Source organism: Tursiops truncatus, chromosome 20 (assembly GCF_011762595.2).
Source record: "Tursiops truncatus isolate mTurTru1 chromosome 20, mTurTru1.mat.Y, whole genome shotgun sequence".
Classification (NCBI taxonomy): domain Eukaryota; kingdom Metazoa; phylum Chordata; class Mammalia; order Artiodactyla; family Delphinidae; genus Tursiops; species Tursiops truncatus.
In genome coordinates this window covers 40,378,950-40,393,565 of record NC_047053.1, presented here as the reverse complement: position 1 = coordinate 40,393,565, position 14,616 = coordinate 40,378,950, and the positions used below count along the sequence as shown (strand labels likewise).

Here is a 14,616-nt window from a genome sequence, read left to right as displayed (position 1 = left end):
GGGAAGGATAGAACCTCCTGGGCCGCAGGCTGCACAGCTGCGCCCCCTCCCAGCTGACGTGCCTCCTTGCTCTGCTCCTAGATCCTCACCAAGACTGGGGAGCTGCCACGGCAGCCCACCACCCACCCCGAGGAGACAGAGGAGGAGCTGACAGAGCAGCAGGAGGCCTTCCTGGGGGAGGGGGCCCTGGCCATACCCCGAGAAGGCTCCACGGAGAGTGAGAGCACACAGGAAGACCTGGAGGAGGAGGAAGAGGAGGAGGAGGAGGAGGAGGGAGAGGAGGAGGAGGAGGAGGAGGAGGAGGAGGAGGAGGAGGAGGAGGACTGCATCCAGGTCAAGGATGAGGAGGGCGAGAGTGGTGCTGAGGAGGGGCCCGACTTGGAGGAGTCCAGTGCTGGTTACAAAAAGGTGCCCCGTCCGCCCCAGCCCTTGATCACCACCCCTGCATCCTCCCCGCTATCTTTCCACCTTTACCCTTCCCATTCCCCAGTCTGCAGTTTCCAGGCTGTGCAGGAACAACTTTTTAAGAGTGAAAGGGGAGCAGGAAAGAGACAAGGGGCTGTGGAAGGGAGGGAGCTGCTTGTGTCAGTCTCACAGCTGTCTGTGCCCCGTCTGCCAGCCCCTCCCTGCGTCTGTGACTGCCCCCGCCTGTCTGCTTCAGTGTGTGTGTGTGTGTGTGTGTGTGTGTGTGTGTGTGTGTGCGCGCGCGCGCGCACGTGTGCACGTGCACGTGGTCCATGTATATCTGCGTTTCTGCCTGCGTAGGGCCGGTTGTGCGTCGGTCTCTGCGTGCGTGTGTACACACACGCCCCCGCTGTTACTACAGTCTGCCCTGGTGCCTAGCACGCACTCCATTCATTGCGGACACAGCTGAGCCCTCTGGGCCTGACTCATCCCACCCCCTCTCACACCCCCGTCCCTCCCAGCCTCTTACCTCAATGCTACTCCGGTAGCATGACTCATCACGTCCCCCCCCCCCATCTCTCCCCATCTCCTCGGAGATGGAGATGAGGATGGCTAAGGCTGGAGTGTCTCCTGTCCCTGGAGGGAGGAGGGTGGGGGGAGGAGGCGATACAGAAGAGAAGGGCTGGATTCAGGCCCCCCACCCCCTGGGAGGCCACCTGTTCTCACTTCCATTTCAGACTAAGCCTCACCCAGGCTCCCTCCCACTCTCCTCCTTCCCAGGTGTTTGCAGATGCCCAGCAGCTGCAGCCTCTGCAGGTGTACCAGGCGCCCCTCAGCCTGGCCACTGTGCCTCATCAGGCCCTGGGCCGCACCCAGTCCTCACCTGCTGCCCCTGGGGGCATGAAGAGCCCCCCGGACCAGCCCACCAAGCACCTCTTCACCACAGGTGAGCCCCGCGCCCGCTGTCCTCACATCGTCTGCCAGGGGGCCTGTGCATGGCATCCAGCCTTGGGCATCGTGAAGAGATAAGATACAGCCCTTGCCCTGGAGAGAGGGCCAGGGCCCCTCAGAGCATCCCGAAGGGGGAGAAAACAGGCCTTGGCCCCCTCCCTCTGCACCACAGCCACCTGTGGTAGTGGTGGCAGCCTCTGCGTCAGTGGGAGGGCGGTGAGTGTCCCTGCCCACTGGGGCAGCGTCGTCTTTCAGGGGCCCATCCCACCACTGCTGAGGGACCACCAGTTTTGCGCCCTCGCCACACAAGCCCTGGAGGCCTAGGTGGAGGGAGCCCACTGTCTCAGCTTGGTCCTGCTGTTCTAGCTCCCTCTGCCCTGTAAGGCCTCAGTCCATTCCAGAAGCTCTTCCATGTGAAACTGCTCTGTGCTGGGCTCTGAGGGGCACAGATGCTTGAGGACGGTCCCCACTCACCAGTGGGGTGCATCGGGGGGTAGAGGGGCAGCACACAGGGGCTGTGACAGGAGGGGAAAGGAGGATGCGCCATGAGGTCAAAACCGACGGGGGTGTCAAGGGCGGCCTGCTGGAGCCTTGAGGAGCAGGGAGGCTTTTGACAGGCGGCGATGGGGGAAAGGAATTTCATGAAAAGAAGAGGGGCAGGTGTGTGGGAGGGCAGCTGGGGTGCCTGTGAGGAGGTGCTGGGACCAGGGTGGGCTGGGGAAAAGCTCAGTGAGCTCTGCTGAGGATGGCGGGGGCCAGGCTGTCACACGGCCCAGAGCAGTGCTGGCTGACAGGTGTGTCTCTGGCCCAGGTGTGGTCTATGACACGTTCATGCTGAAGCACCAGTGCATGTGCGGCAACACACACGTGCACCCTGAGCACGCTGGCCGGATCCAGAGCATCTGGTCTCGGCTGCAGGAGACAGGCCTGCTCAGCAAGTGTGAGGTAAGGGAGCCCGTCCTTCCAGCTTCCACCTCAAACCCAGCGAAAGCCTTTGTGTTTCCCCTGTCGGGGAAGCCTCTGTCTGGGTCTCTTCCACCCCTGACTTCAGGGCCAGGCCCCCCAGGCACCTGCCAGTTCCATCCCTTGTAGCCTGGTTCCCCCATGATCCCCAGCTGAATGGGGGAGGGTCCTGGACTGGGGTCCCTGGGGGACCGGGGCATACTTTCTCAACAACCTTTGATCTCCCGAGGCTAGAAAGTGGCCCCATGTGCCCCAGGCTGTGGGGCAGAGAGAGGGGCTGGGCCTCGGGGGAGCTGAGCCTGTGGTACCATCCCTCTCACCGGCCTCTCTTCCTGGCAGCGGATCCGGGGTCGCAAAGCCACGCTGGATGAGATCCAGACGGTGCACTCCGAATACCACACCCTGCTCTATGGGACCAGCCCCCTCAACCGACAGAAGCTGGACAGCAAGAAGCTGCTCGGTGAGCTGGCCGGCCGATGGCGGGGCGTGGGCCAGGCCAGGTCTTCTGCCCCGGTGGGACTGGGGTAGGCGGGTGGGTTCCCGTGGGCGCAGTTGCTACATTGCACGCCTCCAGAGGGCGCCACTCACACAGACTACGGCATGCTGGTGGGATGTGTGCAGGAGGATGGGAGGTGACAGGTCAGGCCTGGTGATGGGCTTTGCCCTTCTCCCTAACCTGTCAGGCCCCTTTTTCTCCCTGCCATTTGCCCCAGAGGTAGGATGCCCCCCCCCCAGCACGGGGGACAGACATCTCCCAGCTGGCATGGGCTGCAGAGGCCTGTCGTGTGCTGGGGCCTGGCCTTCTTTTTCTGTGATTGAGTTTACTGCCCTCTGCACACCCCAACCTGCGGCTTTGGCAGTTGAGGCAACTTCCAGAGTAGCTCTGTTCCTCTTCCCTGCAGGCCCCATCAGCCAGAAGATGTACGCCATGCTGCCTTGTGGGGGCATCGGGGTGAGTAGGGCACCTGCCAGTGGGGATGGGTGGGTGGTGCTCCCAGCTCCAGCCCCTCCCTTCCTGCCCACCACAGCTGCACCCCCATTCTCGCCCTCCCCCTGCAGGGGGCACGCTGAAGCCTGCTCTCCTGCCCCCGCAGGTAGACAGTGACACCGTGTGGAATGAGATGCACTCCTCCAGTGCCGTGCGCATGGCGGTGGGCTGCCTGGTGGAGCTGGCTTTCAAGGTGGCGACGGGGGAGCTCAAGGTGAGTGTGTGGGGCCTTGGTCCTGTTGCCTCAGGAGCGGGTGATGGGGGCAGCTGTGGCTTTCCTGTCAGTAAGGCACCATCCTCTGTAATCTCAACTCTCAGGTGCAGATGTGGGGAGGAGGTGCTAGCTCCAGGCCAGCTGGGGGGTGAGGGGTAAAGCGGGAACGACCAAGAGGCACTAAGGTCTGTGCTGTCATGGGTCTCACGTGGCCCTCGGCTGGCGTTCCTAAAGGTCGTGGGATTGATGCTTATGACGTATGTTCTCGTCCTGACTTATGCTTCTCTCCTTCTGTGTCCACCCACTTCGTGGCCACCTTGCCCGCCTGTCTGCCTCTTGTTTGTCCCTCCGTCTGTACCTCTCCAGAATGGTTTTGCCATCATCCGGCCCCCAGGACACCACGCGGAGGAGTCCACAGCCATGTGAGTGCCACCGCAGCCCTGCCCCAGACCCACTGCCCTCACACCGTCTCCCTCTCAGCAGAGCTGATGCGCGTGTATCTGTGAGCAAACGTCCACTAAGGCTGACGACCTGCCCTCTTCTCCGCTCACCCCCGCAGGGGATTCTGCTTTTTCAACTCTGTAGCCATCACAACCAAACTCCTGCAGCAGAAGCTGAATGTGGGCAAGGTTCTCATCGTGGACTGGGTAGGCAGTGGGCTGGTGGGACCAGGGTCAGCCTTCAGGAAGCCTCCACCCCAGCCCCACGCCCTCGTCCTCAGGTGCCCGTGCTGGGGCTGTTAGCCCAGCCTTCACAGTCCCATGGGGCCCCCCTCCTCACTAGTGGAGACTCGAAATGCTTTTAGCCCCTGGTCCACCTTGGCCCCCAGCCCGCAGCCTTGAGCGGCCGAGGAGATTTTCTGCCTTGAGTGGTAGAGACAGCTCCTGCCGTTGCTGGAGTCCCTGTTGACTGGGGGCTGACCGTGTGCCAGACACGCGGTGCTGCTTCGTGGCCGCCTTGCTTCCTAAGTAGTAGGATGTCCATTTCGATAAACAGAGACACTGGGCTGTTGGGGGACTTACCCAACCAAGGTTACTTAGCTTGGGATATTGGGTACTGGGTTTCAGATCAGGCCTGTGGGCCCCGGCATTTCTGCTCCTGCTGCCACGCTGTGCTTCTCCGCCTCTGCCTCTCACAGCAGAGGGAAAGGCCCCTACCGCTCCCTGTGAGGAGCAGGCCTCAGCAAGGAGGGATCTAATCTGTTCGAAGCCCAGCTTGGGCTTCAAAGTTCATGACGTTGGGTTCTCCTTCAGAATGCATCTGTTTGCTTTCAATTCCTGACTAGCCGTACTGTTTCCCTCCACACTGCTGAGCAGAGTGGGCTCGCAGGGAGATCCACCACATTCGTCCCCTGGCTTTGTGTCTCCTCTGTGCAGTGCCATGTCCCAGCCCGCAGACCCTGGTTAGAAAAGCGTGGGGTGATTCCGTGGCGGACAGAACACAGATGCCACGTAGCTAGTGGTGGGCTGCACCCCCAGAGTCCACCACAGGGTTGGGGTGGGCCAAGCAGAATTTTGACCTTTGGGTCAGACCCTGGGCCTCTTCCCTGACGCTCCCGCCCCTTCCCACTAGGACATTCACCACGGCAACGGCACCCAGCAAGCATTCTACAACGACCCCTCCGTGCTCTACATCTCCCTGCATCGCTATGACAACGGGAACTTCTTTCCGGGCTCTGGGGCTCCTGAAGAGGTACAGCTCCTGGGCTCAAACGTGGGGCCCTCGGGGAGATAGCAGAATGGGACCTGGCAGGGAGCCATGGAGGCCCGTGGTGGTGCTGGTACCTGGGGAGTCTGGGCTCCTAGTGGGAGGACCACGCCAGCCAACTGCCCCTCCATGCAGAACAGAGGTCAGTGGAGTGAGGGCTGGAGGCAGGGCTGAGGGCGGGGCAACGTCTGGGATCCCCAGGCAGTGAGAGTAACCCCTCCCCCACCATGCTGCCAGGTTGGCGGAGGGCCGGGCGTGGGGTACAATGTGAACGTGGCATGGACGGGAGGTGTGGATCCCCCCATCGGAGACGTGGAGTACCTAACGGCCTTCAGGTGGGGACTGAGAAGAGCCGAGGGAGGGGTGGGAACCCCCGGGCCCTGCCTCGGGAGGGGCAGAAGGCACTCAGTTCCGCATGGGTGGAGGGGGTCGGCTCTGTGGGGGGCAGAGCCTGGGGAGGCCTGGCCGAGCCACCTGCCAGGGTCAGCTTGGGCCCTCCCTTTGCAGGACAGTGGTGATGCCCATTGCCCACGAGTTCTCACCTGACGTGGTCCTGGTCTCCGCCGGGTTTGATGCTGTCGAGGGACACCTGTCTCCGCTGGGTGGCTACTCGGTCACCGCCAGATGTGAGCCTGTGGGGGGATCGAGGGAGGCTATGGAGCAGTGAAGGTGGGGTCGAGTGGGAGGTTGGGAGGAGGGTTGAAGGCAGGTCTAAGACTTGGAATCGTCCTGGCAGCATCCTGCCACTCTCCCTCTGCCAATCCTGGCCTTGAGGGGCAAGCAGGTGGCGGGGGAGCATCTCCTCCAGTTGTAGGGATGGAGCTCGCTGATCCCTCATGTTTCAGTGGTGGTTTTTCATGGTGCTCCTTGGGAGATGTGTAACTGGATCTTTTTAGCCTCTTACGTTTTGTCTTTTATGGAGCATTTAGTCCATTGACACTGAATTTTATTATGGATATCTATTTGGGTTTAAATCCACCATCTTCTTTTGTGCTGTTTGTCCCATCTCGTTTCTTTTTCTCTCCTTTCTGACTTTTTCTTGAGTTGAGTTTTTTCTTTAACCGTTTCCTCTTCCTCCCTTCACCCGTCCCTAAAGGTTTTGGCCACTTGACCAGGCAGCTGATGACGCTGGCAGGGGGCCGGGTGGTGCTGGCCCTCGAGGGAGGCCACGACTTGACCGCCATCTGTGATGCCTCTGAGGCCTGTGTCTCCGCTCTGCTCAGCGTGGAGGTGAGGGGTGCACAGTGGGACTGGGGGAGGTGGGCCAGTAGGCCAGGGGGAAGGGGCCAGCGAGGGAGGGTCCCTTTCCTGGGTCAGGCAGCACCGAGGGCCCTTGGGGAGGTTTTCCTGATTCCTGAGGACAGGTGGTGGCCAGGGAAGGCTTTCTAAATAGAGGTTTCCCCAGAAAGGCTATGCTTGCCCCTGTCATGGGGCTGAACGGCGGGACGGTTAGAGGGGCAGCCACTCGAAGCCTTCTCTTCTTTCCCCTGCCAGCTGCAGCCCTTGGACGAGGCAGTCTTGCAACAAAAGCCCAACGTCAACGCAGTGGCCACGCTAGAGAAAGTCATCGAGATCCAGAGTGCGTGGGCACAGGCAGAGGGACTCAGGGCCCAGCTTGCCAAGGGGGCGGAGCTTGCGCGACGCCAGGGCTAGGGCTGGGGGTGTCCGTACGTTTGGGGGTTTCTGGCTCTCCCTGACCCCCGGCCCATCCCTCATCCACAGGCAAACACTGGAGCTGTGTGCAGAGGTTCGCTGCTGGTCTAGGCCGTTCCCTGCGGGAGGCCCAGGCCGGTGAGACAGAGGAGGCTGAGACTGTGAGCGCCATGGCCTTGCTGTCGGTGGGGGCCGAGCAGGCCCAGGCTGCTGCAGGCCGGGAGCACAGCCCCAGGTGAGGTGCCGCCCACCTCCCTGCCCTCGCCCAGACTGCTGCCCCCCATCCCACGGCGCTTCAGTGCCCTTCCCTGTGCTTGTGCCCACAGGCCAGCAGAGGAGCCCATGGAGCAGGAACCTGCCCTGTGACGCCCTGGCCCCCACCCCTCTGGGCTTCATCATTGTGATTTTGTTTATTTTTTCTATTAAAAAACAAAAAGTCACACATTCAACAACGTCTGCCGTGTGGGTCTCTCAGCCTCGCCCCTCCTGCTCCTCTAAGCTGCCTCAGGCCCCCCCTTCCCCCCACCCCCCGTGGCCCATGTCTCAGCTCTAGAAGTTTGCGCCCTCTGTAGGGCCAGGGGTACCCTTTCCAGCCCTTCCCTCACGTTGTATCCCACACCCACTTCCTGCATTCTGTCTTTGTCCCCCTTGGAGCTTGGGCCAGCTCAAGGTGGGCCTGGGGCCCAGATAGCACCTTCCGGTCCTGGGGTCCCCGAGTGAGGAGGGAACAGTAAGTTTGGTGCCTTGGCTTCAGCTGACTTAGGGGGAAATGCCTTAATTTCACCCTCCTCCCCTCTCCAGCCCCAGGGGAGGGTCCGGAGGGTCCCTCTACAGTCTTAAGGTGTAGCGTGGAGGGGAGGTGGGCTCCCGCCCTGCGATTCTCACTCTTTTCCCCCAGTGTCCTCACCATCTCCACACAGACCCCTCTCTCCTCCTCCTTTCTCCTGGCCTCAGCAGCGAAGGGAAGCTTTGTGCCGTCGGATGTGGGCCTGAGGTCTGTGGGCAGGGCTGTCTTGCCTTACCCTCCTCAGGGCCTATTTCCCCTTCTCAGGGGCTGGAGAGGGTGAAAGCGTGGGGGGAGGTTTGGAGCTGCACTCCTGGGTTCTGAGGGGCCAAGGGGAGGCGCAGAACCGGGCCTGCTCTCCATCTTATTCTGTCGGCCTCCCTGCCCCTCTGCTGGCACAGTCTGGGGAGCGGGGAGAAGGTGGTCCCTGCAGGGGGGCTCCAGGCTGGTGAGAGCCCCCCTGCTGTTCAGGACCAGATTTCCCCAGCCGTCCAGCACGCTGCAAGCAGAAGGGTCAGTGGCCCACCTCTCTCCTGGGGCCTTTGGCTTTGAAGCCTGGGGATGGTGAGTGGGAGTTCTAGAAGGGGCAGGGCCAGAACCCAGGAGTCTGCCCTCAGCTGTAGCTTGCCTTCCTCCTGGGCTTCCTTTGTGGGCCACCAGCCCAAGGGAACTAAGACCAGGATGGGGCTGGGCACTGCCCTTTCTCTTTCCCAGAAGCCCTGCTAGCCTTCTTGTTTCCAGGGCTAGGAGCCCACAAGGCTTCTAGCAAATGCTCTCCAGCCTGTGGGAAACCAAAGATGGGAAGCAGCTCCTAGGGGGCTGAGTCTTCCTCCCTCCTTCTCCCCAACACCGCATATACTTTCTTTCCTCCCGTCCCCAGGGCTCCACCAATCTGTTTACATATTTATTATCCTAATGGGGGCCTGAGCAGGGTTGAGGGAGCCAGGGGAGGGGCAGGAGTCCCACCACCATTGGTTCATTGTGCGCTTGTGTCTTGTGTGTTCTAGATCCTCCTGGGGGATGGGGATGGGGCTGGGCCCAGGGTACCAGGCCTCCCCATGCCGAGCCCCAGCTCCGGGCCGCTTACCCTCCCTCTCCCCACGGCTGGTCTGGTTCTCATGTAAACCCACTCCTTGCTTTGTCTCCTTGGACATGGATTTCAGTTAAGTATTGTGTAACCTGTTACACTGTGTGTCCTTGTGTAAATAAACTTGTTTCTGGCAGTGCCTTCTGGGGCCAATGTCTCTGTTCTCTGGGCTCTCAAATGGAGTTGAGGGTCTCATTCCCCCTCCTGGCCAAAAAAAAAACTACTTTTCTCCAGCCCCTAGACTAGCCAATTTAGGAAACAAGAGGCTGGGGTGGGAGGGAGTGGGATCTCTGTCCTGTGGGTTAAGAACAAGGTTTCACTGAACGTAGCCACAGCATCTCCTGGAACCTCTGTGTGGCCTACGTGGTGATGGTGGGGAGAGGGTCCGGGCTGAAGGTCTCCCTGTTCCTTTTGACTCTCAGTCTCTGGGGGCACAGGGTTGAAGCGGGTGCAGAACAGGTGGCCTGGCAAGGGTTCCACCTGCAGCCACACGGGCAAGTCCAGTGGAGATGTGCACAGAGTCAAGAGAGGAGTCCAGAGGTGTGGAAGGGCTTTATTGGGGCTGCTCTGAGCCCCTCACAGTGTTACAGGAACCCACTGGTCTCGCTGTTGCCTTTGCCCTTTGGGGACATGGGAGGGAAGGCAGGAGGAGGACCAGCCTTCCTGGGAGAGAGAAGGCCCTTCTTTGGGGCTGAGACCAGGTGGTGGGAGAAGTAGAAAATTCACCATGAGCAGGGCCTGTTGGGGGCTGGAAGGGGACGGGGCTGCCTCCCCGGAGTGTGGAGGTCACGGAGTGTGTGGGCTTTGGGAGAGGGAAAGTGGCAGTAGGAGGCACCTAGAGTCAGGAAGAGCGGATGGGTGGTGCTTCCTGGGCACTGAACGTGTGCACCAGCCAGGGCACGAGGGCCAGGACCAGGCATGGCCAGAGGGTGTGCTTGAGGAAACTGAAGATGTAGAAAAGGCTGATCTGAGGCGGGTAGCCCAGCCAGTCCAGGGGGCCCAGCAGCCCCATGGCCAACACAAGGCAGGCTAGCTTCTGGCCATGTCCCAGGTATGCCCGCCGCACCTGGGCATAGCAGGGGGAGTGAAGGGCGATGCCCAGACCCAGGGCGGCCCCTGAGTCACGGCTCAGAGAGGCAAAGGGCCGGCTGTCCAAGTGCACCCACTCAGGCCGTTCACACCACTTAGAGGCTAGGTTGATGGACCTGTGGGGAGCGAGAGTCTTTGCCAGGAGAGAGATTCCCCTGGGTCCTAGAGGGCTGATGGCTCTCCACCCCTTTGGGGCCTACCGCCATGTTCTGCCGTGACCCCAGGAGACTCAATGTTTGTGAACAGCTAATGTGTCCCATTTTAGCTACAACCAACCAGAGACCCACCGGGCCAGGTATAGGTGAGACCCCAACTTGCCCAAGCTTCAAAGCAGGACTTACCAAGAAAGATCCAGGCCCAGTGTAAAGAGGGTCCAATAGATGAGGCTGGCACCCAGCAAGAGGGCCAGTGAGGTCAACCCGTAGAAGCTTAGCTCCCGCTCCGTGGGCACCCGGGGGGTCATCAGCCAGCCCAGGACAGCACCTAGGGAAGTGGGGTGACAGCAGCTTCAAGGAGTTTGGGGATATGACCCCCACCCCGAGCCGCAGGGTAGTTTGGCAGGAGAAGGGGGCCCTTGGGGTTGGCTGTACAATGGGAAGATCATACGCTGGTCCTCCCACTGCCAACGGCACCCTCTGGGTCCACCCTGTTGCCCCAGTTGCTCACCAGTTATTAGGCCAGCCAACACCTGGTGAGGGAAATGTGCTAAGAGGAAGACCCGGGACAAGCCGACCGCCAGCAGGAAGGTGCAGTAAGCCAAGCTAGGCATCACCCTCACCCAGCGGCTAAAAAGAAGAGAGGCAAATGGTTCAGGAGGCGTCCACGCACAGCTGCGCTTCCCTCAGCACCCAGGCACCTCACGGTTTGACCAGATGCCCTGGCGTCTGCAGAACTCCAGCTCCCAGGCTGCCCTGCTGCTGGGTCTTTTGGGTCCAGGGTACCATCACCTCTGCCCCCGTTGGTGGGCAATGCCAAGGTGTACCTGTGGGTCCGAGTGGCCACTTGGGAAGAGATGGCCGTCATTATGGGCCAAAGGGCTGCTCCTGTGATCATACAGTGTCCGGAAGGGCTGCCTGCCAGGGGATTTAGAAGCTTGTGGTGAGAGGATGCTGGTGGAACCCAGGTGCCCCTGGTGATCGCTCAACACGGCTGCCTCCCCGTGGCCGAGGGGGGAGCCTTCCTCCAGCACTGACCCTTAGCTCCCTCTGCCCTGAAGCGGCATGGGTGCTCTCCTCCTATAATTCAACATGGTCTTCCCTGGGTTTCTTTGTTCTCTGGCCCAGTAACTGAGAGGCTGGGCCTCTGATTAGGTTGCCCTAGCTGAAAAGTACGACCAAACACTCACTGAACCCTAACCACACTGGGAGAGGGAAGTTTGAGGCTTCTCACCTGGACCAGTTTCACAAGAAGGGGGGAACTGGTGAACCTGGGCTGGAGCCTGGCTGTAGTACCCAGACTCATGGACCCACCAAAAGGGCCTGTCTCCAAACAGAAACCTAGAAGAGAACAGATGCGAGATGCCATGACACGCACACACAGCCAGGGGAACGGGGGCCGAGGCAGAAGGACACCTGGAGTACTCTGGAGGGCTTATAGGCTGGAGTCAGAAAGGGTGTCCAGTTCTGTGCCATTGCCTTGCCAGGGTTTTTTACCTTGGAACAGGAGAAAGCATGCTATTTTTTTTTTAAAGTGATAAGGAGGCAAGAGATTGTGGTGTGTGCGTGTGTGTGCTCTGAGATGCTCAGAAGTCCCATCCTTAGCCCTCCCGCTACAGGGCCAGCTCTGCTCTTGCCATCTATAGAGAGCCCAGGACCTGCCCCTCGCCCTCCCTCCCCAGACCCTCACTGACCCTCCTGCTTCTCCTCTCTCCATTTCCCAAATTCCAGCCTGAGTTACTTAGGTTAAGCCTCTGGTCTTTGAAAATGGGAGTGGGGAATGGACAAGGAGGCTGAGAGAGAATAAGGAAGACAAAAAAATTCAAAATCCACTGGCTTAGCCAGGTGCTTCACTGGACCCTGGGAAACACACTGCAGAGGCTGCTGTGGCCAGAAAGAGAAAAGGTGGGAGAGCAGAAGAGATGCTGGCAGGAAGCCAAGTGCTGGGGAGGGAGGTGCGGAAGGGACTTGCCTCTCCCTGCCAAAAAGTGAGCCTGGATCATGCACCAGATGCTCAACACATACTTAGGAAATGAACAGGGGCTCTGCCATGTGGGGGGCATTAAGGGTGTCTACCCAAGGGGGCGGTCTTAGGGGAACAGGACTAGAGAGGAAGGCTTATACAGACTCTGAGGAAGAAGAGCACAAAGCAAAGAGCAATTCAGTAGGAAGGAAATGATCAGACAATTGCTTTCCGTTTACAGCAGGGATGAAGCCCTGGCTGAGAAGAGTGGAAGGGAAGGTATTTTGTTTTTCAGCAAGTCATTCCAGCCCATCCATTCAAGTGTCTCCTATGAACCTCCCTTCCCTCCCCCAGGCTGGCAATCTGGCAACAGAGACAGTGGTGAGGGGTGAGGGGAGGTGCAGCTGCATGCCCAGCGGGAAGTATAGCTCCCTTCTGCACCCAAGAGAGAACAGGTGGCACAAAGAGATACACCCCAAGGGCCCCACCCACTTGCCTGGGGTTCCTGGCTTCTAAGTCTGTGTGCAGAGCCTACTAGTGAATGAAGGGGAAAAGGGAGAAGAGAAAGTGTTCCCTGGAAGGCAATGCTTTAGCCCAGTGCTTTTTGAAATTTACTGTGCACACAAATCGCCTGGGGTCCTTGCTAAAATGCAGATTCTGATTCAGTAGCTCTGGCGTGGGGCCTGAGATTCTGCATTTCTAGCAAGTTTTCAAATGCTCCTTATGCTGCTGGCCACGGTCTGGGGGACCACACCTTAATCTGCAAGCCTTTTCTGTCCTTAGCCACTAGTGTGAAGCCTGGCACAAAGCATGCTTCTTAAAAACTATGTCAAATAAACGAATGAATAAATGAATCAAAGAGTGAGTTGAGAAGCAGGACTTTCTGCTACTTAAGTCACCACAGATGCCTGTTAAAATACAGATTCCCAGCCCCTCCCCTGGAGTTTCAAAATCTGTCTGTCTGAGGTGGAATGGGGTATTTGCATTTTAAATACGCCCCCTTAGGTGATTTCTCTGATCAGGCCCGTTAAACACTAGTTTAGTGATTAGGATGGGGACTCTGAGGTCCAAGATGCACAAAGATGCTCATAGGGGAAAAGTCAGTGGCCACGGGGTAGGGGTGGGACGTCTTAAGGCCATGGGTTCACTGTCGGGGTGGGGTGGGGGGGAAGCCAGGCCTTTGAGGCAGCTGACGAGAGAGATCAAGGACTGCACAGGGCTCAGGGCCTTTGGGGGTGGGGGACCAGGACGCGGGAGGGCTTCGCTGTCTCACCACTTGAAGACGAGGTTGAGCCACTCGGTGATGAGGCTGATCCAGAGCACCGCGATGCCCACCCGGCGAGAGGCGTAGTAGGCCACGGGAAAGTAGAACAGAAAGAGGCTCTTGGGGTCGCCCAGAAAGGTGACCCAGAGCCACACGTTCTCCAACCAGGGCAGCTGGTTCTGCAGCGCCTCGGCCATCGCGATGCCGGCGCCCAGCGTGGACTCCATGGCGACCACGGGGCCGGCCCGGCCAGGCTTTGAGCTAAGGCGGAAGCCGAGGAGTCCAGGCGACCAGGAAGCAGCTCCTCACGGCCCTCCAAAGCCCACCCTTCGGATCCGAGGCCCGCCCCCTGGCGTTGGCCGGGAAAGCCCCGCCTCCTGCCCCGCCCCCTGCAGCCTCAGGCTCGCGCGAGCCAGGCCTCCTGCCGGTACCGTTTCCTCCTCCTGCGCTCTTCCCGGGCCTCCCTCTCTACTGGGCAGCGCAGGGGACAAATCTTTTCGAAGGCGTTTCCGCAGAGCCCCACGTGGCTGCTATTGCCGGCACGTGGGCAGAGGGCGTAGAGGCGGCTCCAGCTGCTGTTCCGGGTCATGGGACAGACTAACCTGAGGGTCGGCGGTGCGTCCAGGGTCCCTCCTTTACTTCTGTGAAGATGGATATGTAATATCCCGGGCCAGGATTCCTTCCAGACCAGACCTTTCTCCTCCAGTACAGCTACCCTCCAAAAATATTTCGAGATCTCTTGGAGAGAAGGCTAGGGACAACCCCTGCTCCGGGGAGCCGGGCATCCCTGGTTGGTGCTGAAGCGGGCCCCTACGTTTGCACACACAGCTGGCTAATCGGTACACGCCTTCCTCCCCCAGCCCAAGACTCTCCTGCTTGAATTCCTCTGCTGTTGATTTGGAGGCTGACAGATCAGCCTCTTGATTTTGAGGGGTCATGCCTAACGGCTTGAGAGTTGTTACGCATAGCACAGTCTAAATCACCCTTCCTCCCAGTTCTGTGCTCGCCTTGCTCCTCTCCTTTCGTCGTCTTGTCATCTTGCCTTCCAGAACCCCGCTGGGCAGATAAACCATGAGATAGTAGCTGGGTTGGTAAAGGAAGAGGAAAGGCACACACTCACGACAAAAATTGGAATAATCCCTTGGAGGAACACACAGAAAATAGAAATCTCAGCAATTCTAGGTGAGGTCTTGCCTAGAGGCAGAGGTGAGGTGGGAGGAGACTGGTGAAGTGGTTCCTTCCTACCTCAAGCAACTTTGTTCTTGGAGAGTTTTTGAGGGGTAAAAATGAGAATGTAAATTTGGGTTCTTCTTGGAAAGAGATTAATTTAACTAATTAAAAGGGTGTGGGGAAAGGAAGCTGGATACAAATCTCATTTTGCTCCCTTGCTAAA

The 14,616-nt window shown here is 59.4% G+C and overlaps 2 protein-coding genes across 12 annotated transcripts in view; one reads left to right on the top strand and one right to left on the bottom strand.

The window, feature by feature from the left end:
• Positions 1-9,958, top strand: part of HDAC5 (histone deacetylase 5) — a 37,372-nt gene extending 27,414 nt beyond the window's left edge. For 5 of the 10 annotated variants that reach the window (XM_033847889.2, XM_033847886.2, XM_033847885.2 and 2 more), the window contains 15 exons: positions 82-408; positions 1,186-1,351; positions 2,168-2,301; positions 2,659-2,779; positions 3,201-3,271; positions 3,414-3,521; positions 3,888-3,943; positions 4,081-4,168; positions 5,094-5,213; positions 5,466-5,563; positions 5,736-5,854; positions 6,325-6,458; positions 6,723-6,807; positions 6,951-7,116; positions 7,208-9,958. In XM_033847889.2, coding sequence (XP_033703780.1) covers positions 82-408; positions 1,186-1,351; positions 2,168-2,301; positions 2,659-2,779; positions 3,201-3,271; positions 3,414-3,521; positions 3,888-3,943; positions 4,081-4,168; positions 5,094-5,213; positions 5,466-5,563; positions 5,736-5,854; positions 6,325-6,458; positions 6,723-6,807; positions 6,951-7,116; positions 7,208-7,247 — 1,833 coding nt within the window. In that variant the 3' untranslated portion in view covers positions 7,248-9,958. Of the gene's footprint in view, positions 1-81; positions 409-1,185; positions 1,352-2,167; positions 2,302-2,658; positions 2,780-3,200; positions 3,272-3,413; positions 3,522-3,887; positions 3,944-4,080; positions 4,169-5,093; positions 5,214-5,465; positions 5,564-5,735; positions 5,855-6,324; positions 6,459-6,722; positions 6,808-6,950; positions 7,117-7,207 lie in introns of those variants that run through there. The other 5 variants (XM_033847888.2, XM_033847887.2, XM_033847881.2 and 2 more) reach the window with 3 other exon arrangements.
• G6PC3 (glucose-6-phosphatase catalytic subunit 3) lies at positions 9,286-13,802 on the bottom strand. Of its 2 annotated transcripts, XM_033847932.2 has the most exons (6): positions 13,233-13,774; positions 11,231-11,337; positions 10,824-10,914; positions 10,508-10,626; positions 10,183-10,324; positions 9,286-9,957 (listed from the first exon to the last, which is right to left on the bottom strand). In XM_033847932.2, exons 1-6 carry the CDS (start codon positions 13,448-13,450, stop codon positions 9,594-9,596), a joined length of 1,041 nt encoding a protein of 346 aa, XP_033703823.1. In that variant the 5' UTR covers positions 13,451-13,774; the 3' UTR covers positions 9,286-9,593. The 2 variants fall into 2 exon arrangements, with proteins under 2 accessions (XP_033703823.1, XP_019795027.1); XM_019939468.3 differs by lacking the exon at positions 10,508-10,626 and having other exon boundaries at positions 9,819-9,957; positions 13,233-13,802.
• Positions 13,803-14,616: the final 814 nt, after the last annotated feature.